At 37.7% G+C, this 27,073-nt stretch overlaps 4 protein-coding genes across 5 annotated transcripts in view; 3 read left to right on the forward strand and 1 right to left on the reverse strand.

The window, feature by feature from the left end:
- Positions 1-11,931, forward strand: part of LOC107740323 (transport and Golgi organization protein 6 homolog) — a 17,178-nt gene extending 5,247 nt beyond the window's left edge. The window contains 9 exon segments of the mRNA XM_016552730.1: positions 414-540; positions 1,222-1,416; positions 1,751-1,885; positions 2,328-2,849; positions 4,322-4,379; positions 6,040-6,198; positions 7,437-7,588; positions 9,009-9,122; positions 11,170-11,931. Of these exon segments, the coding sequence (XP_016408216.1) occupies positions 414-540; positions 1,222-1,416; positions 1,751-1,885; positions 2,328-2,849; positions 4,322-4,379; positions 6,040-6,198; positions 7,437-7,588; positions 9,009-9,122; positions 11,170-11,346 (1,639 nt within the window). The 3' untranslated portion in view covers positions 11,347-11,931.
- Positions 11,932-14,085: 2,154 nt separating this feature from the next.
- Positions 14,086-21,770, forward strand: LOC107740342 (hyaluronan synthase 3-like). The gene is made up of 5 exons (XM_016552757.1): positions 14,086-14,356; positions 15,882-16,317; positions 18,103-18,732; positions 19,292-19,393; positions 19,516-21,770. Exons 2-5 carry the CDS (start codon positions 16,309-16,311, stop codon positions 20,443-20,445), a joined length of 1,671 nt encoding a protein of 556 aa, XP_016408243.1. The 5' UTR covers positions 14,086-14,356; positions 15,882-16,308; the 3' UTR covers positions 20,446-21,770.
- A 1,647-nt stretch (positions 21,771-23,417) lies between these two features.
- Positions 23,418-24,691, reverse strand: LOC107740343 (chromosome transmission fidelity protein 8 homolog). Of its 2 annotated transcripts, none has more exons than XM_016552760.1 (4): positions 24,280-24,391; positions 24,079-24,196; positions 23,734-23,916; positions 23,418-23,620 (listed from the first exon to the last, which is right to left on the reverse strand). In XM_016552760.1, the coding sequence occupies exons 1-3, from the start codon at positions 24,300-24,302 to the stop codon at positions 23,746-23,748; spliced, it is 312 nt and encodes a 103-aa protein (XP_016408246.1). In that variant the 5' UTR covers positions 24,303-24,391; the 3' UTR covers positions 23,418-23,620; positions 23,734-23,745. The 2 variants fall into 2 exon arrangements, with proteins under 2 accessions (XP_016408246.1, XP_016408245.1); XM_016552759.1 differs by lacking the exon at positions 23,418-23,620 and adding an exon at positions 24,481-24,691 and having other exon boundaries at positions 23,733-23,916; positions 24,280-24,373.
- Positions 24,692-25,874: 1,183 nt separating this feature from the next.
- Positions 25,875-27,073, forward strand: part of LOC107740325 (TBC1 domain family member 15-like) — a 9,169-nt gene continuing 7,970 nt past the window's right edge. Inside the window, exon 1 of the mRNA XM_016552736.1 lies at positions 25,875-25,940. Within this exon, the coding sequence (XP_016408222.1) occupies positions 25,917-25,940 (24 nt within the window). The 5' untranslated portion in view covers positions 25,875-25,916. The remainder of the gene's footprint in view (positions 25,941-27,073) is intronic.

Raw genomic sequence — 27,073 nt, forward strand, 5'->3', positions numbered from 1 at the left:
ACATTTGGGCGGCATTATGCTAATATTTCCACATAGTGAGGTAGATATGTGGGGGCGTGTTAGAACGAGCCGTTTTAGGGGGGCGTGGCAGAGTCTTAACTTTGATAAAGAATATCTCTTTGGTTTTGAGACTTTAGTCTTTGCAACTTCAGGGATCTTATCTATGCACAATCAGCTTGTAACACTCCAAAGAGAAAGGAAAACTTGAAATCGCATCATATGACCCCTTTAAAATATATCATAAAAGAAAACGATAAATGATAATATTTCACAATATTGCTGTTTTTACTGTTTTTTTTTTTTTTTATGAAATAAATGCAGCCTTGCTGGGCATAAGAAAGCTTTGAGTGGTAGTGTGTGTAGCAAGTCATTATCAAATCATTACCTATCTCTCTTTCTGTGTGTTTTGGCAGTGATGAAGATGACGCCCTGTATGAGAAGGTCTCAGGTGAGCAGTGGAGAATGCAGTGTCTGGTCCAGTTATTGGGAGAGATGAAGGACAGTGACCTGCCTGGAGAGTTTTTCCTACTGCTGCTGCAGGTGCTGACCTCTGCCAGTCTGTTTTCCAGTGTAGCTCAAACTATAACACATAAGATACATGAAGGTCCTAAAGATGTTTTTATGACTCTAAAGCAAAAATTGAGGCCTCAAGAATGCTGCAAAATGTAGAGATTTAAAAGAACTTTTCGACTTAAGTATTATCTTCTGCTTGACCTGAAGACTTGAGCTGCGTCCCAAATGACGCACTATACACTACGCACTCATACACTATGTACTTATGCACTATGTACTCAACCATATATAGTATGAATATATAGTATGAATTATATAAGGTTATTTTGTCATTCATAATCGGTGTCTGATAGCCCCTCCCACTTCGGTACGTAATTAAAGCTGTGACAATTGAGTGCATGAAGTGTCCAACATTCCACACTTCATTTTTTCGGTTATTTAAGTGCATCATCCGGGTATTTTAAAGTGCACTTTTTCTTTTTGGAATTTTCAGTGTGAACGCACTACTCGCACTATTTATACTACAAAACGTCACAGAATAGTGCGTAAGTGCAAGGAAAACTTGAAATCGCATCATATGACCCCTTTAAAGTGGTTTGAATTTCAAAGCGGATGCTGAGGTCACCAGATTTTTTTTTTTAGCATGCTACACTTTAGGTGGTGAAGCCTCGTTGAACATCTGATATGTCTGTTTCGTGCTGTTTCCAGGATTTAACGGCTGTGGCTGCTGAGCAGGAAGAGGTTGAGCAGGAAGTGGACACCTCATCTATGATGCTGCTGGAGTTAGAGCAGCACCTGCTGGGGCGTGTGAGTGGACATGGACAGAGACTGGCTCTGCTGCAGGTGTTGGCCATCATGTGTGAGGGTCTTCCATACACACAGCTGCTCCGCAAGCCCACTCAGGTGTGATATAGAAGAATTCATGCATACAAGGTTATTTAAACATGAAATGCATTCCCTCTCTTCTCTTCCTTCAAAATCTTTTAAGCTGTTTGAGGTTTTAATAGCGAAACATGGGCCGTCTAAAAATAGAGCACATCATCTCCTGGCCAGATGTGTTCCATTTAATGCGCAACAAAGAATATCTTCTCTCTGACTGTTATTTAGGGCACGTGTATGAGACGCTCTTGGCACAGTTGTGCTATATCATCAGCTGTGCTACTTTATGTAGTGATACTAGTGTCAGAGAAGGTATGACATTTATATGCCAGCAATACATTTCTCTTTCTGCATACAGGTGGTGGGGTTCATAGTATCCATGCTGCAGAGGGCATGTGTTAGTCTGGAACGTGGCACTGACAGCCCAGTGGAGAGTCAGACACTCAATATGGGAATGGGGCTTGTGACCACTCTACTTTCTGGAGCTGCTGAGGTAGTGTATTATTATTATACATTTTGCTGATGTCCTTTGCTCACTCTATTGTGAGAATCTTCTTCGCAAAAAGCTGGTTGCCTCATTTTTGGATAGCTGACATCTTGCAGTTTAATCCAGCAATTTAGTCTGGCAGTGTAGCATGCTACAGGTCATCAAAAACCATTTTTTTAACAAAAAGGTTCTATTTTGTATGATTATTACATATGGCATTAGATTTTAATGTCTTTGGATTACATTAATTTGATTCTTAGCAATATTGATATGTAATTATTTATTTATTAATCATCATATTATGTAATTAATTATTTAAAAATTGTAATCAATTGACAGTCTTAATGTATATACAAATTTTAATCTAAAATCTTGATGTTGAAAAAAATTGTTTATGGACATTTTATTTATCAACTGCCAATTTGTACCTGTGTATATCTTCTTTCAGCTCACTGCAGATGATTATTCATCAATGGGTGAACTGCTGCCCCACCTTGAGCAGATTTCCCAGAAACACCCAGAGCCAGTCATCCAGGAACTGGCATCTGATCTGAGGGCCACTATTGCCACACATGGGGCTTATCGCCCTAAACCTGTCCCTAAAACAGCCACCCAGCACAGTACTGCCCGCAGTCCTGCTCAACCTGCAGTTCACAGTTCAAAAACTCCCCCAGCTAGTACACCCTCATCTAGAGGTCTTTCCAGACCCCAGGTCTCCTCACCACCAATCTCCCATCCCAAACATACAACAGAATCTGGTGTAACACCCGAAGTTAAAGACTTTCAGACAGCTGGAGGAATACCCGATTGTGGAAATTCTGAGCCCTCATCTAGTAAAGCTTTCTCTGAGTGGCTGCTGGAGGCCTGTGACCCGGACGTCCCCTCTCGAGCCGTAGCTCTGCGTTCACTGACCCGCTCTGTTAGAGATAGAGACAAGGAGGCATTGCAGAACAAGGACAAACTACTAACAGTAAGTGAGAAATATATGAATGTGTGTGTGTGTGCAATGGAGAGTCGTTCCATCAGATAAAACTGGCCTTGCATAAATGTTTTTAAATTACATTTTCCATTATGTATGATATGAAAGTGAAGGAGTGGTCACATTTACTATTTCTAAGCAAAAATTCACAGACTTCACAAAATTCACATTTTGCTAATGTGACCACACATTTCTATAAATACATAATATTTCCAGGGAACACACAAATATATACTGTGGATAATTTGAAAAGCCTCTGCAAAATGCATTGTAAATATAAATACAATAAATTCTAAAATGTTACCATTAGTTTTATACATTATTATTATTATTATTATTATTATTAAAGGTGAAATATTCTAAATTTTTTTAAATATTGGAATGTTTTTATATAATTGTTATTGTTATATTATTATTTATTTTTGGTATTTTATTCCTGTGTACCATTTATTATTATTATTAAAGGTGAAATATTCTAAAATTTTTTAAATATTGGAATGTTTTTATATAATTGTTATTGTTACATTATTATTTATTTTTGGTATTTTATTCCTGTGTACCATTACCGTTTCATCTATCTAGGTTATAAAAATATTTCCTTTTCTGTTTTTTTTTTTTTTTTTGATCATTTTGAGTTCTAGAGTTCTGCTTTTATGGAAAAGATCATAGTATCTGATAAACACTTATTCTCCCAGTATGCATTATTCTCTCTGATGCTAGAAGCCAGGTGTCACGTGCACATCTCTCCTGGGGTTTCTTTCTTCCCTGGGTGACACTGTTTATATGGGCCAGTGATTTTCAGTGTTCCTCTTTCTCCTGTGTGCTGTTGTTGAGGGTGGGTGAGGGTCTAGACCATGATTTATAAATGAGATGGGATGTTTGGTGTGTAAAACCTCTTGCTTGAGGGCGCCTGAAGACTCTCATGGGATCTAGTTATGATGAGTGGCTTTCAGCAGTGTCTCATCTAATATTCTCTGTAATAAAAGCCTCTTCTTTGTCCATCGCTTCATAAATACAACTAATTCACACATAAACATGGACACAGAGCGTCACACTAACAGTGACAACACCCAGTAATCCAGTAACATGGTGTAGCTCAGGGAAGTTTTTTCCCCCTTTTGATTCATTCAGTATGTTTTGAATATTTATTTTTATCAGTGTCTGTTTTTTGTCTTTTTTGATTGAGATTAAGGTATTAACACATAAATATGTTATCTGTTGCATTAATTTTTGGTTATTCTTAAATTCTTCTCAAAGTCACCCCACTTCACCTCACGTGAACTCATTTAAATCTCTTAAAACCGCAGGCCATAGACATGTTTCAATTTGCATTACTGTAAAAGTGCTGAGAACTGAGCTAATGGCTCCTTGAAAAACTGTCAGCGATAATTAGACTAAGGAATGAATTAACTCTGCCCTAATTCTTTGCTTAGCTTTCAGTGAATTATTTCAATGTGTTGCAGCTCTTTCTGGAAAACCTGGAACATGAAGACTCCTTTGTGTATCTGTCTGCCATTCAAGGTAATTCATTCATTAGTTTAAGAAAGAAATCAACCTAACTCCTTAGAAATACAACAAAATATGACAATCACACCTGCATTTGCCAATTTCTTTTACATGACTATTATACATGGTTTTTGAAATTAATATCAAATTTAGATTTATTTGTAGTTGTGATGGTATATAATAGAACAGCTTGGTTTTGACTGGTTGAATGACTTGTAAATGGAGGTAAAAGAGAACAGACATTACATGAACCTGATTTACTTTCCCAGCAGAACTCACTGTCAGCTTTACCTTGGCACATTACAATATGTGTTCAGTATTCTTAAAGAATACGGACATTCAGATAAACCTTTTTTTTTGTTAAATGACCAGACTTTTGCTTTGCCATAATGAATATACAAAGCATCTGTTCCCTGAGCTCATCAAAGTAGTCATTATATTAGTTCTTGTGATGGTTTCAGTTGAGTCTGAATAGAATTTAATATATACTAAATCACTAATAATAATTACTTAATTCTTTGTTTTATATATACTACAATTTAAAAGTTTTTTGGGGGGTCAGTATAAGATTTTTTTTTTTTTGCATAGACACATTTAATCGATAAAAGTAAAAAGAAAAATTACATTGTTACAAAGCATTATATTTAAAATAAATGCTGTTCTTTTGAAGGTTCTCTTCATTTAAGAATCCTGAAAAAAAAATCAGTTTCCATAAAAATATCAAGCAGCACAACTGTTTTCAAAGTTGATAATAATAAGACATTTTTCTTGAGCAGCAAATCAACATATTAGAATAATTCTGAAGGATCATGTGACACTGAAGACTGGAGTAATGGCTGCTGAATTTAGTTTTGCCATCACAGGAATAAATTACATTTAAAAAAAATATAAAAATAGAAAACAGTTATTTTAAATTGTAATAATATTTCATAATACTGCTCAACCCTCTACATTGCGAGTAAATCACTCGCAAATGCGACTAAATCTTCACTCTGGCGACTAAATTATGTCTAATATTAGCCAATGGCTAATAAATTCTCAGATTTTACTCGCCAGTGTGTGAGTTGGAGGCCAAGTATAAGTTTAGCGCAGATATATTTTCACTCGACGAGCACTCTCTGACTGAGCGCTTCAGAGTTTCACTCTCCGCCATGCGATCTGTGCTGTTTTTCAGTTAATCTGAATGGATGTGCAGCGCTGCTGTTTTGTGATTGTGATCAGATAAATGCAGCCTTGGTGAACGTAAGAGAATTCTTTTAAAAATATAAAAAATTCTTCATGACCCCAGACATTTGAACAGTAGTGTATATTGATCAGCAGTTCTGGAGGATTTTCTTTGTATATGTGTTTTTCTCAGGAATTACTGGATCAATCTCTGGTTATTTTAGGAATAGCTTTGGGATTTACAAGAACGTTGTTTCTGGGCCAGCAAACAGATTTAGAGTGATCTATTTTGGGTTGATTAGCTAAACCAGCTCTGTTTGCAACCAATATGATCTCACCTCTTGTCCATAAATAGTCATACAGGACCATCTCGACCCTTTTTAGCCCTATTAAGGAATAGCTGAGTTAAGATTTTAATGCTCTGTGGTAGTTTTTATTCATCCAGTCTTAAAGAGGGTCTGTCAGACTTTCAGTCTTTTTTCAAAGCTGTTGATTCTTTTTTCTGTTTCAGGGTTGGCAGTGTTGGCTGACTCTTTTCCTGAGCAGATTCTGCAGAGACTGCTGGGAGAGTATCAGACTGGGGCGACTGTCGGTTCCCCCAAAAGGGAGTGCTCCCTAGAGACACGCCTCAAAGTGGGCGAGGTTTTAATGAGAGCCAGCAGGGCCATGGGTGAGCACAGTCACTGTCTGTAGTCTTTCTTTTTTATATTTCTTTATTTCTGTATTTCTTTCAAAATAATTTCTTTTAATAATCGTGCTCCATTTCAGGACCTGTTTGTCAGATCTGGGCAGTGGCGTATCCCCAGCACAAGCGTGCGGTTATTCATTGTGTCTCGAGATCATTCAGTCTGGGTGTGAGACATGTCGTCTTGGCCCGGCTCCTTAACACTAACAGACCGAGCTCTGAAAAAGCCCACCAGCTGCTACAGTCCGCTGAAACCGCACAATGAGTCTCACAGCTCTCTGTCACATTCATAGCGCCTTCACACACAGCAGGGGGCATCACACACTTCACCCGCACACTTGAGCTCAATTTACATTTTCAATCCATGAGTATTATCTAATGGGACACTGATTTCAATCCCAAAATCCTTGATTTTGTAATAACTAAATAGCTAACCACAACAGGCTGTTTCATAAAGTGCACATCCAGTCCGTAATTTAAAAAATCCTTTTCCTGCATAAGTGTACCTCTGGTTTCTAATTAAACATGTTGCTTAATAAGGGGCTTGGACAGATGGCCACAGTTAACAAGAAGCACAGGATCAAAGAAGTGTGTTCTTCTTCCTCCCCTCAGACACACTTTTTTTTCCTGTAGATCTAGTCCACAATAGCCATTAAAGCTCTTTTGATCTGTTTAGAGGATTGGTCAGCTGAAGAAGTGGGCATTCATGTCTGAATAGGACCTGGCACATGGGCTCTAGAAGGTTTTATAGAGTTTGAATGATATCTCAAACAGAGCCAGAAAAATCAGCGGTGCTTAGCAAGACCCTCTGGACCCACCTGCCAGCCAGTTTAATAGCTTTTGTCTTGTTTTATCCTTATTAATTTCCTATAAAGATTGCTAACTCCTCTTACACTAATACCTGTTAGTGTGAGGAGGAGATTTTTATTGGAGTCCTTTTCATATAAGCCAAAAAATCCCAGTTTAGTGACTTTGCTCATGCTGTAGGAACGTGCTTTGGACTTTCTCAGACTTTCACACTGAGATGGAGAGATTGGAAGAGGAGTGGCGACTTCAGCTTTGTGTTTGATGTGTGTTCAGACTGGAGCTCTCATCCAGTCCACTGTATATGTGGTATTCGAAAAAATTTGTTTATTTTTTATAATTTGAAGACTTTGTTTGTCTTTAAATATGTATAAATATCTGTACAAATAAAAAAAAAAATCTTGTTGTTTATCTTTTAGGTGATCTTGCTCCACACTATGGCCGCCCTCTGATTGGTGTGTTCCTTAGTGGCACACGAGACGAGGACAGTAGTGTGCGTGCCAGCAGCCTCTCTAATTTGGGTGAACTCTGTCAACATCTTAAGTTTTCCCTCGGACCACTGGCACAAGAGGTAGTACCAATCTAGTATTCAAAAAGTCAAGACAACCTGTCAAGCTGATGAAAAGCTGATTCTGTATGTCGTTTAGTCTGTAATTAGTTCTTTTAAAGCAAATTCCCAAGGCTGCTTCTAGTCTGATGTCATCGTTCTCTTTACTCTGCACAGCTGTGTGTGTGTGTGTGTGTGTGTGTGTACACATGTACATCTCTCTACACAAGATTACCACGTCTAGTGCTGAGATCAGGATTTCTGCTAGCGCAGCTGGGTGATAGATGGATGAACCTGAGCTGCAGCAATTTCACTGATTTGCTTTTTAAAATCAATTTCTTGACTACAAATCTTAATGTAGCAATTAATTATGTATGTTTAAATGTAAAATAGCACTGTAAATGAAAATGTTCCGTTTTTAGAATCTTGACCATTCAAAATTATCACATTTTATTTTTTAGAATTTTATCTTTAGAGTTTCCCATTTAAAACTGAAAACGATGCTAATATTTGCATACTGAATTATGTTTGGTTTTCTTTCTTGAATTAATTTGCATTCAAAATTTTTTTTAAAAAGACTTAACTATTTATAAGCTGCCTGTAAAAGTGGCACAGAACATGTTTATTATCCGTTGTGTGTTGATTCTCATACACAGCCAACAGAAAACCGTAAGAAAAATAATGCTTTTCATTCATTTTTAAAATTCCAAGATTGGTCTTTTACTCTGCCTATTTTCAGTGGCTGATGCAAACGTGTTTGTACAGCATTTGTACAATTCACAACACGAATTACTCTTATGAGCTAGTTAATTCGTTGAATAGTTATTTTTTCATATGTAAGTGAAATGGACATTAATAAATGAAATATACCCAAATAGATCAGAATTTAATCAAATCGACTTGAGAGCTTGTGAATCAGAATCAAATCAATCTGTATGGATACCCAGCCCTAAAGTACCATGCAACTATTTTTTATTCAGCAAATCCTAAAAGCTTACCTGAGACTTTAGCATTATGCTTTTGCTGCCATGCAAGCATTGATATTTCCTTTAGGAAATGCAGATCTAGTATTCTTTGATACTTGTGTGATATGTGAAATGTGTGACTGCTTTGCACAGTTGGGAAGCAGTTTGTTTATTTTTTTCAGTGCTTGTACATACGGTCGTTGAGAAAATCTACTGTAAGTGGCTGAGCTGCAGCAGTGGTCTGAATAAACATGAATAAGCATCTCTGTCAGTGTGACTAACTGGGCTGCTTATTTATGAAAGAGCCCGTCTGCAACAGGCTGTTCTCCACCGCCTTGTCTGCAAACCCGTGTGCGTGTGTTTAGACATCAATCGACCCGCTGCATTGACATTAAGATCAACTAGTGCAGCATTGCAGATCTTTATGGCCTGTGTACGTCCTTTGTATTTGACCTCTGTTTGTGTGCTGGTTCCTGCAGCTGAGCACATGTCTCACCGCCCTGATAAAGATGGACAAAGAAGCAGAGGTTCGAAGAGCTGTGGTCCACGTCATTGCTCTGGTTCTTAGGGGCCTTAGTGATAAAACCACTCAGGTGAGTATATTTGTGATCAGTTAATCATGAAACTTGTTATTGTGCAGTTGCTGGCGTTAAAGGAATATATTTGGTAAAGCACTTGCATAAATTGTTTTAAGTAAAATTTATTAGTATTTTTATTCAATCTGAAAAGTAAAATAAAATAAATTGTTCTTTTGGGTGGGACTTCTTTGATTAATATTGAGTAGTTCAAAAGATATATGTAACAAATGTTTACTGTGACTTTTGGTCAATTTAATGCATCCTTGCTGAATAAAAATGTTTATTTATTTATTTCATTTAATTTCATTTTATATAATCTTAAGGAGCCCAACCCTTTTAAACATTTATTTGGGTTCTGTACAATTGCTTTATTGATTTCCTTTTTTACAATGGTTAAATCAAAAAAATATTTTTGTGGTAGTCAACAACGTGCCACAAATACCATTTACAGCATGTTTTTAACTATTTCTTTAAAGGTATGAAACCCCATCTCTGAGTTCAAATTATTAATGTGCAAAGACATCCGCTTTTTTTTTCTTTTCAGAATAATTCTGAAAAAAGAAAGACATTCTCTGAGTTTACAGAATATGTCTTGTGTGTGAGGTTATGGAGTAGGTTGTTAGGTCTCCCGATCTGGTGTAATCAGATCATCACACGTGTTTTGTGGGAGGAATTCTTCCAGCATCTGGACTGATGAGCAGCAGCTGTAACTTTCTACTCTCTTATTTAGAGGTCACCTGCTGTGTAAGACAACCAGTGCTCTTGTCTAATCATCACTATCAGCAGACACCCTTGTTCCCACGGCCCTGATCACTTTCCCAACAATGGCTTTTATTTCAGATAATAGCTCCTACAGCTCATTTGGTACATGATGAATAAAATTAATACATCTAAACCATAGGATAACCATTTAAAAATATTTAATTATTTTACATTTTCAGAAGAAAAGGTGGTCCTTGTTCATCCAAAAATTGTCCCTACTGAGCAGGATGAGGTAATAAAGTTTAGCTTTTAGGGTTAGAAGTTTGCTTTGAATTATTTTATAAAATGTTATGTATCACAAGTTTAGAGCTTTACTATTGTTAGAGAAAATTAAAACGAAACCTTATTGAACCCTAATAAATTCAGTAAATTAAATAAGTAAATGATTAAACATAATTACTTATTTATAATATTTACATTTTTAACAAAATAAAGACAAAACAAATAAATAATAGAAATCATAGAAATTAAATTTAAGATAATGTTTTTTGTTGTTGTTGTTTGTTTTATCAAATTGTAATTTATACAAAAATATTTTTTGGTAATAATAACATTCTTTTAGACAAGTATTTGTTTAATTTTGTAGAGATGTTGACATAAAATGTCAGACTGCTAAATCTCCATCTGCTTTGTCCTTTTACTACTTGACTTTGCAACACTTGGAATTTTTTGGGTTTGTCCACATGAAATGCATCTTAAACTCCCTCTATAAACACACATGAACTGATCCCATGAACTCAGCCGACTGAACTGGCCACTGCTGCTGCAAATGACCTTTTATACTTTTGACACCCTGATTTACAGCACCAGTGTCCACCCTAGTTAGTACCCTGACTCTTGAAATATTTGCACATGCACTTTATAGGACTGGGTTTATCAGACAGGCTCAGGCGGTGCTGTCCCTTGCATGCACCTTGGCATTGGCCCGTGTGCAAAGTCATATCTGTCATCCCCGTCTGTTGGGTTTCCCAGGATGCAGCTTCACAAAGGTCCTTCTGGTATGAGGAACGGTTGTTACTCTGTACAGCTGTTGCAGTAAATAATGAGACGGCTTGTTCAATGTCCAGGTAAACCATAAGTCACAATGCCTGGTGTCCTCTTAGTGTGAACATAAAACAGCTGACTGCTCACAAAAGCTCTCTCCTGCTATAAGGGAGAAAGTCAAGAGACCATCTGCCTCAAGAGACATACTGTACTCATTATTTTCTCTTCCTCGTTTGTTCTTTTTCTCACATTGAGTTGTACAGTAAAACAGTACATCTGCTTACTAAGTGGTTTTCTCTCTCCTTTTGCTTTTCAGGTTCTTGGGGATGTTTTATTGGAGCTGTATCGGGCTCTGAAGTGGGTGGTGCGGTCGGACCCAGATGAGGTGGCTGTAATCCACGCTCAACTCGCTCTGGAGGAGCTGGATGATGTCATGAAGAGGTTCATCTTCCCTCAGCAGAAACTTGAGAAAAAGATTGTGGTACTTCCTTGAAAATGCTCCAGGACTAACATAACCTCTTTATAGACAGAGGATTTCCTCGTAGATTTCCACCATCCATTAAATTTTTTCTACTTGTAGTAATTGAAAGATTTATACATTTTCAGGGGGGTTCTTCTCATTTTTCACACCCATATTTTAATTCTCAAACCAAAAAACCTGTCTTAGCATTGATAAACTAGCATTATGGCTTTTGTTATCTGGTACACTGAGGTTAGAGGGCACCACAAGCTGTGTAAAGAGCACTGCGGTAGCTTGTTTCCACTCTATTCTGCACTGGTGATAAAATGCCTGTTTGCTTTTTATCGAATGTTTGTGGTACATATAAAGATGGCTAGGTCATGACATCATTGTAAGAAGCGACAGGGCAATTAGTCATTCTCCTAAATTTCCCCCCACTGCACAATACTGAAAATTTCCATTCATGTTAACCGTTTCTATGGCTTCCTGACCTCCTGGGTCTGCACCAAACCAGAGCTGGTTAAATACCATGTAAAATGTATGTACCAATTAAAATGTTAGCATTTACGTTAACTACGTTTGGTCATAAGGGGTCTCTGAAATAAAATAAAAAGTTTTTATTTTTCCAAAGATGGTCTAATGTGTTTATATTATTCTGTCGTTAACAGTTTCTTTTTCCCTTCGCTAGGACAGTTTTAAAGTCAGTGTAAGTGTAAGCACATGTCTGAACATCTGGGTTGGGTTGCAGTGCCACAAGTTCCTGTGCTGTAAGCTAATAGAGGTGAACCAACCATTCACCTGCTAAAAGTAGTTCACACTGTACACATAAAGCATTTGTGTGGGTATTATATTTGCTTGTATTAAAGTCAGTATGGATTGATCTTCGCAAAGGATTGTGCTAAGGATTGTAATGTTAAAGGTGTGGTTCACTGTTTTTTTTCTAGGCTTGATTGTGTTTATGGGTTGCAGTCTCTAACGTGTTAATGCTTCGTTTTTTCGGGGTTTATCTTGGTTTGTTACGTCATGAACCCGGGAAGTAACTTGTTGTAGTCCCTACCAGCCGTTTTTGTAGGCATTAAACTGCCAGAATTTTAAAAGACGATATCTCCGTTTGCATTGAACTTTCAGCTTACTAACTTTGCAGATATTGTTTATGCTCAAACAGCAACATTACACACTAACTAACGTTAAAAAAGTGAAATCGCAATCAACCACCCCTTTAAAGGAATATAGTTCATCCAAAAAATGTACATTTTGTCATTATTTACTCATGTTGTTCTAAAACTGTACGACTTTCTTTCCTCTGTAGAATGTAAAATTAGATATTTTAAGAAATGTCTTTTGAATTTTGGAAGTCCATGGTTACCAAAACTGATTGGTTGCAAACATTCTTCAAAATGTCTTCTTTTGTATTTCACAGAAGTCAGTCATATAGGTTTGGAACAACATGGGAGTGAGTATATGATGGCAGATTTTTATTTTTGTGTCTTCTTTTGTATTTCACAGAAGGTGAAATATAGGTTATATACAGAAGGTCATATAGGTTTGGAACAACATGGGAGTGAGTATATGATGGCAGATTTTTATTTTTGGGTAAACTATCCCTTTAAGTATTTCTGAGTGAAGCAGGAACAAATGTGGGACAGGAATTTTGAGGGCGTTCAATAACAATGTAGCCAGACTTAATGGGAGTTAGCTAAAACAATACCTAAATGCTGAAGTTATTACATTTTGATTACAAAGAGAGACTGTTTTTTTGTTGTTGAAATAATATACATAGAGGAAACATTCACCAGTAATGCTTTTTTTGAAAGTTAATATGGCCAGTTTAGATTTTATGTTGTCCATATTTACATCATTACGACCATATTTGCATTTTCTGTGTTCAGAAACTTAGAGAATAAGGAGAAGTCAGAATATATATAATTCCTAAACATTCAAATAACAAATAAAACAAAAATCACAGATAGGTTGTTAAACTTTTTTTTTAATTTATTATTTTTTTTTTTTTACTTACTTTGACTTTGACTTTTTTTTAGACTTTGCAAATGGGCAGTTATTGATGGATGGAGCCGTTACTCTATACATTAGTATAAATGATATTACACCTGACAGCAAATTTCAGCTGCGTGCAAAGCATACCAAAGTAGGAATGCTCATTTTGCCTGTAAATAATAATGCTTATATAGCAGCCTTAAAGGCATAATAGCAAAAATGAACTGCCCGTTTAATTCTAAGAGTTAAAGAGAGAGAATGGACTGTTGTTTTTTGTTTATTGCACTTGGATCGTTTCAAAAACAGAGCAAGTTTTCATTGGGTGCCGGAGAAAGACACAACTGAGATAGGAATGTTTGGAGATACAGTGGATATTGATTATGTCCGATCCTGCTGCAGTCTATCTTTCTCTTCCTTCTCTCGCAGATCTCTTCATCAGCCGGTGTTGGACCTGCAGGCTGCCAGCAGGAGGGGTGCAGGGAGGGGTGATAGATAAATAAATAACCCAATAAAGGATGCATTGAGAGGGTGTGTGTGTAGCCAAGAGAAGAGGGTGCCTGCTTAAACAGTCCCGAGTCTTGTTGAAGGCTGGCTGCACTGCAGAGCAGGGGGAAAAGCACAGAGAAGGGACCTTGAAGGATTTCGGGCTGCACTGCAGAACGATGCCACTGCAGTACAGCACTGACACAGAGGAATGAGGTCCATCGGTGGACCCCTGACCTCCTCACATCAGGTGAGAACTTAATTCAGAGCTGATATCAGAGGCCTTCATGCCTCAGGAGGAGAGGGAGGCAGAGACAAAAAAAGAAGGGGAGGGAAGCAGAGGAGGAGGAGGAGGGCAATGGTGCTGTATTTTTGGATAAGGGATCTCCTGAATTAAGTGTGGCTGGAATAAAGATGTAGTGTGAGCAGGAGGCTGAACAAGGACGGTGCTGTGCTCCACTGTGGTGAAGAGGAGTGGAGCAGACGCCTGGCAGACACACACTCGCACACACTGGCTCAGAGAGAAAGAGAGAGAGCCCACCGTCACATCTGCGGGGCTGGGAAGGTAAGAGACGTTTAATTCAACTTGAGTTTCATCTTGTGTCTGTGTTTATTGTGGGAGTGGATTGAAATATGAAAGCATGCAGCTTGAGAGCTCTGTCATATGTTCATTGTGTGGTTGTATGTGTGTGTGATACTAAAATTGAGAGAGAGTCAAAGAGTGGAATTTTAGGTTGGGTGGCTGTGTTTTCACACAGATAGGTTACTGTAAGCTTGTGTTTGTATAGGGTACTAAAAAATCACTGCTGCACTAAATAACTTAAAAATAAATGGTTATGGATAGCTTTTAGTATTGAACTTGAGAGAATCAGTGAATGTTTGAGATTTTTAAGGTCCTCATATGTGTGTTTTTAGTAATTGTAGTCTTAGTCCTAGTGGAATAAGGCCCATGGTTTGCTGGCACCCTTGTTAGTGCCTTGAGGCTTAGTAAATAAGTGGGCAGCAGGACGGGGTAAAACGGGAAAGCTTCATAATTTGTGTTTTAATAGTTGTTGCCCGATTAAGGAAAATTATGTCTGTTTAGTTTCCATGTCATCATATAGTAGATCAGTGATCCTCAAATCTGGCTCGCGAGATCCACTTTCCTGCAGAGTTTAGCTCCAACATTGACAACACAAGGGTCTGGTGAGAGTTTTGAAAAATGCTTCTGGGTTTGTTCACTTTGCCTGGGACCAGAATAATGAGCAAATGTTCAAGATTCACCCCAGCACAGAATTTACAATAGACTTGTTAATTATTACATGCAAGTCCAATGTGTTTTTGTGGAAATCTGATGTGTTTTATAAAGTTTATTTCAATATTGTTAAATCAGTTTTATATAACTGAATGTGAACATTAAATTATTAAAACGCAAGGAATACATGATTCTGGGTGCTTTGGATATTGGATATTGGATGTGAGAGGCTGAAATCTCTGTAGGTGCCCCCTAGTGTTTTGTTTTATTTTCTTTTTATTTACATATGAAATATTTGGCATATGGCATATATAAAATAAAGTATTTTTTTTAATATTTTTGAATGTCACTTCTTATTTTTGTATTTATTTTATTTTATTTCTTAGAATCTCCATTAAGTTACACTACCTAGACAATTTTGACTTAAAAAAAAAAATATAAAAATTTAATTCAGAAACTGAAGCCATGTTTGTCATAGAAGAAATTTATTCAAGTCATTTTTATATTGTTAAATGAATTACATTTTTTATGTATTTTTAAATAACTTAATAGATCCAGGGCAGAAATTAATTAATTAATTAAATAAATAAAAAAGCATCACATCATTGACCCATTAACAATTTTAAGAATTCAAGTATATAGCAAGCCGAGTCTTCTTGTTAAGGAGCTATAACACCAATCACATCATGACATGACTGTGGAGAATGCGGTTTAAAAAGTTTAAACGTTGTATATTCTGTATCTGACAGTCTCATTTGATCATTATTTCAGTTGATCATTATAATTATAATGTACATTAGTACATTGTACTGGCACATACTCAATTTACCCAAACACATCATGCTCTCCCTTCCAGCCATTCATCTCACTTCCTCTCACCTGCTGCCCTCCCTCTTCGGTCCTGGTGATTCCCAGCCCCCCTTCATTCCTCTCCCACCTCCTCCCTTTGTCAGTGTCCTATCCTGCATCCAAAAGTCCTCATTCTGTCTGGTCCACACCTGAGAATACAGACTATCAAGAGGCTTCGGCTGGTTACCCCCCCTACCAACCTGCAATGCACCTATGACTTCATACAGCACTTCTGGATCCTGTCTACTTCTGTCAGGGCTGAGAATGCATGATTGCCCATGATCATCCCCTACCATTACTCACAAGACAAACAGACCTGAGAACAACATCCTGCAGCTTATGGAATTAAATAGATTTATTCAAGGCATAAATAAGGATTTGAGATAATTGAGCTCTCATGGACTGATCTCCACCCGGGTCGTGAATATCTCACCATGACAACAGTGAGTAACCATTGACCTCTGACCTTTTTTATTTGTCAAAAGTTAAAAGATGATTCATTTTCAGTCATTGTATTCTGGCATATACTGTGACATCCAGGGGTTACGCAGATTGCAATGTAGCAAATAATTGCATTTGCCACTAATCTTGGTTGTGCATCTTAAGTTGACATAACAATCCTACCAAGTGATCAAAGGCTGTAGTTTGAACACCTTTATGCCTGTCATCACACATATGGTAGTGGGTTTGTTTGCAGTGTTTGGGGACTGAGTGATGGTTAGTGTCCTGTTTGACATGGGGCTCTTCTTCACACCCGTCCCTCTGAGCTAACAAGCCTCCGCAGGAAGATTCCCTCTAATTACGGTCAAACATAACACTCTGCCTGCTGTCTCTATCTGACCCTCAGGGTCTATACGGTTTGTCTTTGTTCATATCACAGGTAAATGTATAGGACAAGACAAGAAAGGGATAAATCCATTATAGTGCACAGGCAACATTTGGGAATTTTGGCATTTCTAACTCCATATACATTGCTTAAAGTTAAACCCAAATTGCTAATATGAAAGGATCAGTTATGTATTTCTTGGAATTATATGACGTAAAACAGCTAAGTACTGGTCTGGTGCAGCTGTAAATAGCTGTGAGAACAGTCAGTTACTGTGGTAGAAAAATCAACAATCACTTCAATGGAAGTCAGCGTTTTTCTGCCACTCTTCTCCATTGCGGTGGCTGTTATGATATAAGGGCACTGAGTGAAGCGGCTCTTTCTTTCATGAAAGGGGGACCAGGAGGCAATTGAATGAATGAAAGGGGGGGATTGTTCCCTAGTCTGGCTGCCACTGATTACCTGCCAAACTCATTCTAGCCTTTAATTAAAGTCATTAACCTGAGAAAAAAGTGAGAAAGACAGAGAGAGAGAGAGAGTGACTGAGAGAGAGTTTCACATGAAGTTTGTAGTATTCTAATATTGTCACAATGTCAGTTGTTGCCAAGTTTTTTTTTTTATATATATATACATTAAAATGATTGAATCATACTTCTTTTGTTCCCTTTCTGTCGGTGAATCTCACAAAGCCTGTCAAAAAATAAATAAGTAATATATATATATATATATATAAATTTTTCTCTCCCAAATTCTCTTTACTTTAATGTTAAACTAATCCCATTCTTATTACCATAATGCAAAAAATAAAATACAATTAAAAGTTGTAAAATACATAATATTAGTATTTGTTGTAGAGCTTTAATGCTGGCTTTATTAAACATAATTATTATTTCTACGTCTACGGTTTTATATAATGATATATTAATTGGAAATAATTACATTAGGAATAACAAACACTTAAAATTAAAACATCTGTACACATTAGATTAATGGGAATTTGGAGGTAAAATGCATGGATGCAAAAAATCTTGATGGTCATAAAAATAAGATTTTTTTTATTTATTCAAAATATGATTTCTATTTTTTATTATTATAATTTCTTTTTTTCCCTATTGATTTTGGGGTGAATTCATGTCGTCATGAGATTCACTGTAATTTAAATTAAAATTAAATTCTTATTACTAAAATACATAAGATCTCCCTACATGTCTACTAGGATATTTGCTGTTGATATTTGGATTTGTGCCGTTTCAAAACTTGTTAAACATCACTGTTCCACTATAGAGAAAGAGCTACTTGTTGGTGGGGAGAAAAGAAGAAATGGTCAGGTAAGGAGAGAAAAGAAGAGGTAATGATGTTTTTTCTACCCTTAATTATGTCATCTCTTTTTCTCTCTCTTCAGATGCCCTCTCGCTTTGGCACTGCGTTGCGGATCTTCATCACCACCCTATTTGCGGCAGTGGTGCTTTTTGCCATCCTACTGGCTTATGTGACAGGTTACCAGTTCATCCACACCGAGCAGCACCACCTGTCTTTTGGCTTGTACGGTGCCTTTCTATCCCTTCACCTCCTCCTGCAGAGCCTCTTTGCCTTCCTAGAGCACCGACAAATGCGTGGCCCTTCCAGACCCCAGCACCTGCGGCGCACTGTGGCCCTCTGCATCGCAGCCTATCAGGAGGATCCGGACTACCTTTGCAAGTGTCTTCGGAGCATTCGCCGCATTTCTTTTCCCGGCCTTAAAGTAGTGCTGGTGGTGGATGGGAATCGGCAGGAGGATGCTTACATGATGGACATCTTCCAGGAGGTGATGGGGGGAGTGGAGCAGACAGGCTGTGTGGTGTGGAAGGGGAATTACCATAGGGACGGGGATGGGGGAGGAGGGAAAGGTTCGTTGCATGCTGAGGAGGCTGCACGGGTGGCCAGGGTGGTGCGGAGCTGTCGTTACTCCTGCATCATGCAAGAGTGGGGCGGCAAGAGGGAGGTCATGTATACAGCCTTCAAAGCACTGGGAGATACTGTGGATTACATACAGGTAAGTCTAGACCCCACTAACAACCTAAAATTAATAAAACGGAAAGAATCCTGAATCCATGAATAAATGTTCACACAATAATACGACAATTACCCCTAAAGTAATAGGAATAAATAGCATGCATTCCAGACATGCTTACTTGTTGCTCTCAGAAGGCCAAATTACTTTAATATTGGTGAGCCAACAATTTACTGTCACTATTCATAGTCTGCTATCACCTTATAGTTTCCTCAATGCCACTGTAATCCGAATCCTTGCAACACTGAGGTCAAAGTTCAGTCTTACTATTTACCTTCACCTGTAGTCCTGAACACACCTGTGCTGTCATCAGCCTTTCATTGTTCAACATATGACTGATATCTTCAGACACAAAGATGACCTTGAAACATCTGTGAGCCAATGTTTGTGGTGCCACTAGTTTCTTTCAACAGTCCTTGCATTGTTCAGACAATCATTGTCAACATCAGCCTCGCTTGAAAAAAGGAAAACAGTTGTACATGAGTTAAATTCTTGAGAAGTCTTCTAATTCATTGTATATATCTCTTGGTTTTGTTTGCAGGTATGTGATTCCGACACTGTACTTGATCCAGCATGCACCATTGAGATGCTGAAGGTTCTAGAGGAGGATCCGGAAGTGGGTGGTGTTGGAGGAGATGTTCAGGTGAGAAATTTGCCTATTTTAGTCATTTTTATGTCCCTTTCAACAAACTAATTTGAGAAGTTTTCCAGTGGGTTTCTTCTTTATAGAGTACTCACCAAAAGTTCTTTCATTGTCTCTTTCAGATTCTGAACAAGTACGACTCCTGGATCTCCTTCCTGAGCAGTGTCCGTTACTGGATGGCCTTCAACGTGGAGCGGGCATGCCAGTCTTACTTCGGATGTGTGCAGTGTATCAGTGGACCACTGGGAATGTACCGCAACTCTCTTCTTCAGCAGTTCCTGGAGCCCTGGTACCATCAGACTTTCCTAGGAAGCAAGTGCAGCTTCGGGGATGATCGCCACCTCACCAACCGCGTCCTCAGCTTTGGCTACAAAACCAAGTTCACGGCACGCTCACAATGCCAAACTGAGACCCCCACGCAATATCTGCGCTGGCTCAACCAGCAGACCCGCTGGAGCAAGTCTTACTTTCGAGAGTGGCTCTACAACGCCCTTTGGTTCCACAAGCACAGCCTCTGGATGACCTATGAATCTGTGGTCACCGGGTTCTTCCCTTTCTTTCTGGTGGCTACAGTCATCCACCTGTTCTACCGAGGCCGGTTATGGAACATCTTGCTCTTCTTGCTAACAGTCCAACTGGTGGGCATGGTGAAAGCCACCTATGCCTGCTTCCTCCGGGGCAGGCTTGTCATGATCTTCATGTCACTGTATTCACTACTCTACATGTCAAGCCTGCTGCCTGCTAAGATCTTTGCCCTGTTGACTATTAACAAAGCAGGTTGGGGAACATCAGGCAGGAAAAAGATAGTGGTAAACCTTATTGGGGCTGTGCCTGTGACCGTGTGGGCAGCCATACTGCTCGGTGGCGTGGTTTACACCATTTACTGTGAGGTGCAAGAGCCATTTAGTGAGACAGAAAAGGCTCTTCTCATTGCAGGCACCATCCTCTATGCCTGTTACTGGCTCATACTCCTGGTGCTCTACCTGGCCATAGTGGCTAAGCGCTGTAACAAAAGAGAGGAACAGTATCACCTATCCTATGCCGAAGCCTAGCATGGTCTCTCCAAAAGATCTCTACGTGCTGTCAGGGCTCATTTGAAATGGCCCCGTCTTTACCTGGTGCTGCAATCTTGGTTATAATTATGGATCATGTGCAAGTCCAAGCTGTCGGATGTTGTTAGCTATGGCTACTTGAGAGGTTTCAAACAGTGGAGTTTTTGAGAGAGCCATAATTTACAAAAACTGACATCAGGAATGGTGCTTCTCCTGATTATAAAGCACACAATAAAGAGGCGGCCAGCCAAGGTGGAAACAAAAAGTTGAGCCAAAGGTTAGTGTAAGAGAAATAAGTTAATGTAGTTAAGCTGGCACACTCATATTAAGTTAAGGGGCTATATTGGTGCTTGGAATTATAATTAGACAGAATGTGAACTTTCAAGGATAGAGAGATGTGTGCCAACACTTGAGGAAACCTGCATAAGACATTGAGTTTGCCAAACCCAGTCAGTATTTTAACGTCTTTTATCTGACAATCCAGCATAATTCTATATTTCATCATTAGAAATTGTGGTGCTGCAGATCCTTTTGTGGGGTAGCATGATAGAACATTCAAGAAAGAACAAACAGCATTTAAATGAGAATTTTATGGTACTCCACAAATATTTACTACACTGTACATGTTTACAGTTCAAGATGTATATAGTAACATCCAGTTCCAGTAAATGGATAGTGTCAGGCAACCAAAGAGGATTTTCTCTAGCATCTAGAATGTTTTGTTCCAGTGTGTTAGTTAAAAAAAAAAAAAAAATGGAGGAAAGATTGGTCTCCTATTTTTATTCCCATTCTCCTTTTTTACCTATAAGACAAACTTGCTAGAAGTATAAGATAAATTAGTTTTTTAATTATTTTCATTATAGGTGGTAGAACCAGAGACATAACAAACATGGTCAGTAATACTTAAACTATTACAATTTTTCCCCTAGTTCTGAGAACTTCAAAGCATAAACAGTGTTACATTATATAAAAAAAACTGTCCAGTTATACTGCCTGAAACTTTACACATTACATCTGTTTACAGACTTTGAATAGCATTTCTAATAGTCATTTTCTATAGAGGCTTATAATTTAATAACATTTCATTCATGCTTCACTACCTGGTGAGATTATTTTTAACCTAAGAGGCATGATGTGGACCTGTGATGTCATGATGTTACAGCTTTTTCTCACCCCCAAACTGATTATTTATATAAAGTATGTTAGCTAATTTTGCATGTTAGCCTGATGTTACAGAATCTGACCACCTTTGCAAATTCTTACGACCCTTTCCTATAACATATAAACTATTTAACACATATACTATTTTATAGTATGTATATATATATATAACATATATACTATTTTATTTCCATTAGTTTAATTAAAATGTTCGGTTAGCTAGAAAGATAAAAGCAAAAAAAGGGGACTGAAGTTGTTTATGGTATGCAATGTTAGGTGGTTTTAAGGATTACCATATATGGATCAAAGGTGTACAGTGGACTGCTTTTCCACCCTCAACCCACCCATGCAACAAATTAGTAGATTTACTTTGGTAGCGGTTCACCACTTTCTCTGCTCCCTTCCCCCCAAAACACACATTAAACTCTGGCAGAGACCTAAACACTGAGGCTAGTGTGAATATGTGTGCAAGTTTAGAGAGAAGCTTCGAGTTTATGAAACATTTGCCCGCTCGACTTTTGCTTGTGCATCACATGTGATAACTCTGTCTTAACAGTGAACTGCTGTGGACTGCAGCATCCTCTAAGGCTGCAAAAATAATATGACTCTGATGACGCAATACAATTAAGAAACCAGAACTATACCATGTTTACAGTCAAACTTGGGATTGCATTGTTCACTTTTGTGTGTTTTCAGATTTTATGCAATTCAGTTGTAGGCTGGATGGCTGATATGCTCCTCAGGAACAGAGTGAGGGACTTAAAAATGAATTTTAAAAAAATGGGATGGGGGGGGGGTTTGCTCTGCTGTCTGGCAAACACAACCAATTAATATGTAGATGGTTAAATTTATTTTATCAGTGAAAACTTGATGATACTTTCAAGTGTATTGTAAAGTAATATACTGTATATTTTTGTAATGTAAAATTCTAAGATATTTTAAACATGCAAGAATCCTGACACATTTTCCTAGGAAATTTTATTTTATGGAAAACATATTAAGTTATTTTCATAACACTGTACAGATTAGGGAATAATAAATTATCCATAATCCATAATAGGAGAGGTTAAGTGTTTTTAACCAAAATGCACAGTTGTTTTACAGATCACCATTGGCAGCTTACGTCTACTCACAAAATTAAATATTCAAGTGTTAATGGATTGGCACCATTTAGTCTGCGTGTCACAGCTAACCTGTACTTCCAAAGTGTACAATACCTAGAAATGGCCATCATGGTCTTTTAATCTCACATGAACTTTACATATGATGTTTTATGTATTTATGTACATTCTGTTGTATGTAAAAGAAGCTGGATTCTTTACATTTGGACATTTCCCATGTAATTATTTTTGCAAACACTCGTAACTGTTGTTTCAATACAATAAACTTAAATTGAAAAGGGAGCATTTTCTTTCTTTCTTTCTTTTTTGATTTTAAAATGTACTTTTGGCCTATTACTTAGATTAAAGGGGTCATATGATGCGATTTCAAGTTTTCCTTTCTCTTTGGAGTGTTACAAGCTGATTGTGCATAGATAAGATCCCTGAAGTTGCAAAGACTAAAGTCTCAAAACCAAAGAGATATTCTTTATCAAAGTTAAGACTCTGCCACGCCCCCCTAAAACGGCTCATTCTAACACGCCCCCACATATCTACCCCACTATGTGGAAATATTTGCATAATCCCGCCGCAAATGTGCACTATTTGAAAAATAATGTGTTTTTTGAACATTAAAGCATGTCAACATATTCTGTTACACCAAATACACAAAATAATGATCTTTAAAAAAGCATCATATGACCCCTTTAATTATATTTGTTCAACATTATTGTCAATTACACATTCCTGACAACAATGTACAAAGATTCTAACCCACTATTCAAAACCACATGTATATATTCACATATGGTTATAAATCTAGAATTTTGTGCTGATCAGTTAGTCTCTGATATCTGGACATAAGTTATACTTTCTTTGGCACATTAGTGATAATGGGTTTTGGTCGGGTTTTAAAGGGGTCATATGATGCTGCTAAAAAGAACATTATTTTGTGTATTTGGTGTAAAGAGCTTGTAACACTCCAAAGAGAAAGGAAAAAATGAAATCGCATCATATGACCCCTTTAAAGATGAGCTTCTTTTTAATGAGGGCGGAAACGGTGTAAGATGTTGGGGTTCTCTTGGTTGGTTTCCATGTTTTCCTCTTCATCCTGAGAGAGTCCGGAATGCTTCATCAGAACAGCAAAGGGCTTCTCCAGTTTAACCTGTTTGCCATAGCGGATGTGATGTCCGACTACAAGGACCGGTACACTCTTGGAGAGAGGAAAAATCAATAATTTACCATTGGTAAATAGATATAAAAGTGTTTTATAATTTGATTTGTTTCCATATTTAGTCCAAATAAATAAATAAATAATATATTGTTTTGGGGGGGGTGGGGCTTTGATGTGACCAATTACTAGAGAAGGACAAACCTCTTTAGTGTAGTGCAGGTCTCCCATCAGATTTCCTGCAAGTCCAGTATTCTGTCTGGACACAATTTCTCCCTGCAGCTCCACCAGCAGCCATTCAGCTGGACCTTCACCAGCTTTACTGCAGAACACACCGTAAACCATTTCCAACAAGCACTTTTAGACCATGACCTGTAAAAATATAGCTTAAGTCTTCACACCAACCTTGAAATGACTATTTGAACCATTCCTTTATCTGTTTCCTCTGTGTCAGGATTCACAAATCACACAATTATTCCTGCTCTGTAGACCTAATCATCTGAAACGTTGACAAGACAAAACAAGTAAAATATTACCTTCACTCCACAGTTGACTTTCTACATGAATGCACAGAAGTATGCTACATTCGTAAATAAATACACTCACTTCTCAGGATCCGTAGCTATGCATGATCATATAACGTTACCGACACAAAAAGTTTCCCGCCAGTCAGGGTTGCCAGGTTTTCACAACAAAACCCGCCCAATTGCTACTCAAAACTAGCCCAATCGCATTTCAAGGGGGGCTCCCCGTTAAAAATTGCGTTCCGGGGGATAAAATACACGTTTTTGACGGGGTTCCCCTGGTAAAATTCACACTCCAGGGGCTAAATATCACGTTATTGGGGTCGCTTTAACCCGCGGACATGAAAAACAACCCGCGGCAACAGTGATGAAGTAGCCCAATTCCGCGGGAAAACCGCGGACTTGGCAACACTGCCGCCAGTGTGAGTTACTTTTCAAAATAAAAGTCTCATTGTAGTGTGAACCACTAGAGGGCAATCGAAGCTCGTCTGCGAATAATGTAGAGCCAGTACATAAAGCCTGACTTTTTCAGTTGTATTTATACTAAATCTTTTTGTTCTCAAATTTCGTTAATTGTTTTTGAAGTTTCTGACAAAATAATTCAAATAACTGATAAAATGGTCTTGTTTATGAATTGTGATACCATTTTTTTATTAGAGATTGGAGATTGACAATACAATTAAAATTCTTACTGTGTTCGGAAAATATAACATTAGTAAAATAATGTCAGTTGTACCCAATAGTAGATAGTTTTCCACTAACTTAAAGATTTTTTTATGATTCCTTATTTTTTATACATATATAAAGAACAACAGTAAAACTGAAAAGACGTTTCTGTTGTCGAAGAAGGATAATAGATATAATAGCAGCAATATGACAGATTTTTGTCGTAAGAGGTATAACTAGTCGATTACGATGCATATGTGGATGTATGTTTTGTAACTGTTTCTCCTTGTTGAAAATTCAGTAAAAAAAGATCTGAATTTCAGGAAAAAGAGAGAGAGAGAGAGAAAAGAAGCTAAAATGACAGGGAATTGAGGATACTCGAGAAAACAAAAACGAGACAAAACAAGACATATAAACAATTTATATTTCCCAATTATACAAATTACAAATACATAAAATCTCGATAGCTTTTTCATTCAAATAGTGCTTAATACGGTTTGTGATTTCACACAGTAACGTCACAAAGTTAGAAAATTTTTTGATAGTAAATTAACAAGTAAATATATAAATATAATATAAATTAAGTAAATACATGTAAATATAATAACATGGTAGCAAAAACACATGTAAAGCAGTTTCAGGGCAACCACTGCAAACTTCTAATTATTATTATTATTATTATTGTTGTTGTTATTGTTATTGTTATTATTATTATTATTATTATTATTATTATTGAACAAATATATCAGTGCGCATGCGTGGAGTTGGCCATGCGGAAAATGACTCGTCAGTGTTGTTGTGGATCTCTGACAGGCACGTGAGCGGTGCTACGTAGTCTATATAGCAGTCGACATGGCGGCCACAACTCCTCCCAAGGTACTGAACATGCTGCTTTATAAGTCAATACACGGTCAAAACGACAAATAGCTCCATTTTACCGGTGTTTATAAGTGGGTTTTGGCGTAGATATTCTGTTTGACTAGCTTTTTGAGCTGTCGGTGCTGGGAAATAGGTGATAGACTGGTCTGATAAACTGCTGTGTTTAGCAACAGTTAGCCTGGCTGCTAACACCCAAACACCCTGACATACAGCTGATAAAACTGCGAAAACCACGGACGTCAGAAGCAGCGTTTACGCTGCCAGTTCCGTCGCGAATGCAATATCGATCGTATTTGGGGCGTTTGGACAGTAAAAACAAAAAGTCCCAGTTGTGTCTGTGCTTAAACTAGTGTTGAGTCATGAGTTGCCTGGCAGGTTTATGAACATCATAATCTAGATTCTAGATCATAAACATGTTTTGAGCTAGACGACTGACAGTTTATTCACTGATTCAGGTGAATTAATTCCATAAGGAAACTGGCTTTCATATTTTCAATTCTCTTAATAAGCTATTTCTTGGTACTACAGAACCTCATTTTCATTTTGTTTATCGTTTTCTCGTCTCTGTTTACTCTGTTACTCATGCATGAGCAAGTTCCTTTACCACCATGATGTTTTGATGGTTAGCAATTACAGCTACCAACACAGATTTAATATAGAAATTATGTGCATTGCTCATGTGGTGCAAGTTATTGCAGGGTTTTGTTTTCTAGGGGCTATTTTTAGTTTTGCAGCGATCAGTGTAGTTATTTTTTATTGTAAGGGAGCTTGCAAGAACATTCTGTTTGTGTCAGTATGACTGGATTTGTCAGTTCCTTAAAGGGGTCATATGAGGCGATTTCAATTTTTCCTTTCTCTATGGAGTGTTACAAGCTCTTGGTGCATAAAGAAGATCTGTAAAGTTGCAAAGACTAAAGTCTCAAATCCAAAGAGATATTCTTTATAAAAGTTAAGAATCAACCACGCCTACCTAAAACGGCTTGTTCTAACACGCCCCCACATGTCTACGTCACGATGTGGGAAGATTTGCATAACACCGCCCAAATGTTCACGCAAAAAAAGAAGGCGTAACTTAGGGATGCAACGATTATAGATTTTGTTGGTACGATTATTGTCTGAGGAATAATCAC

Source organism: Sinocyclocheilus rhinocerous, unplaced genomic scaffold (assembly GCF_001515625.1).
Source record: "Sinocyclocheilus rhinocerous isolate Xijiao unplaced genomic scaffold, SAMN03320098_v1.1 scaffold1426, whole genome shotgun sequence".
NCBI classification, from domain to species: domain Eukaryota; kingdom Metazoa; phylum Chordata; class Actinopteri; order Cypriniformes; family Cyprinidae; genus Sinocyclocheilus; species Sinocyclocheilus rhinocerous.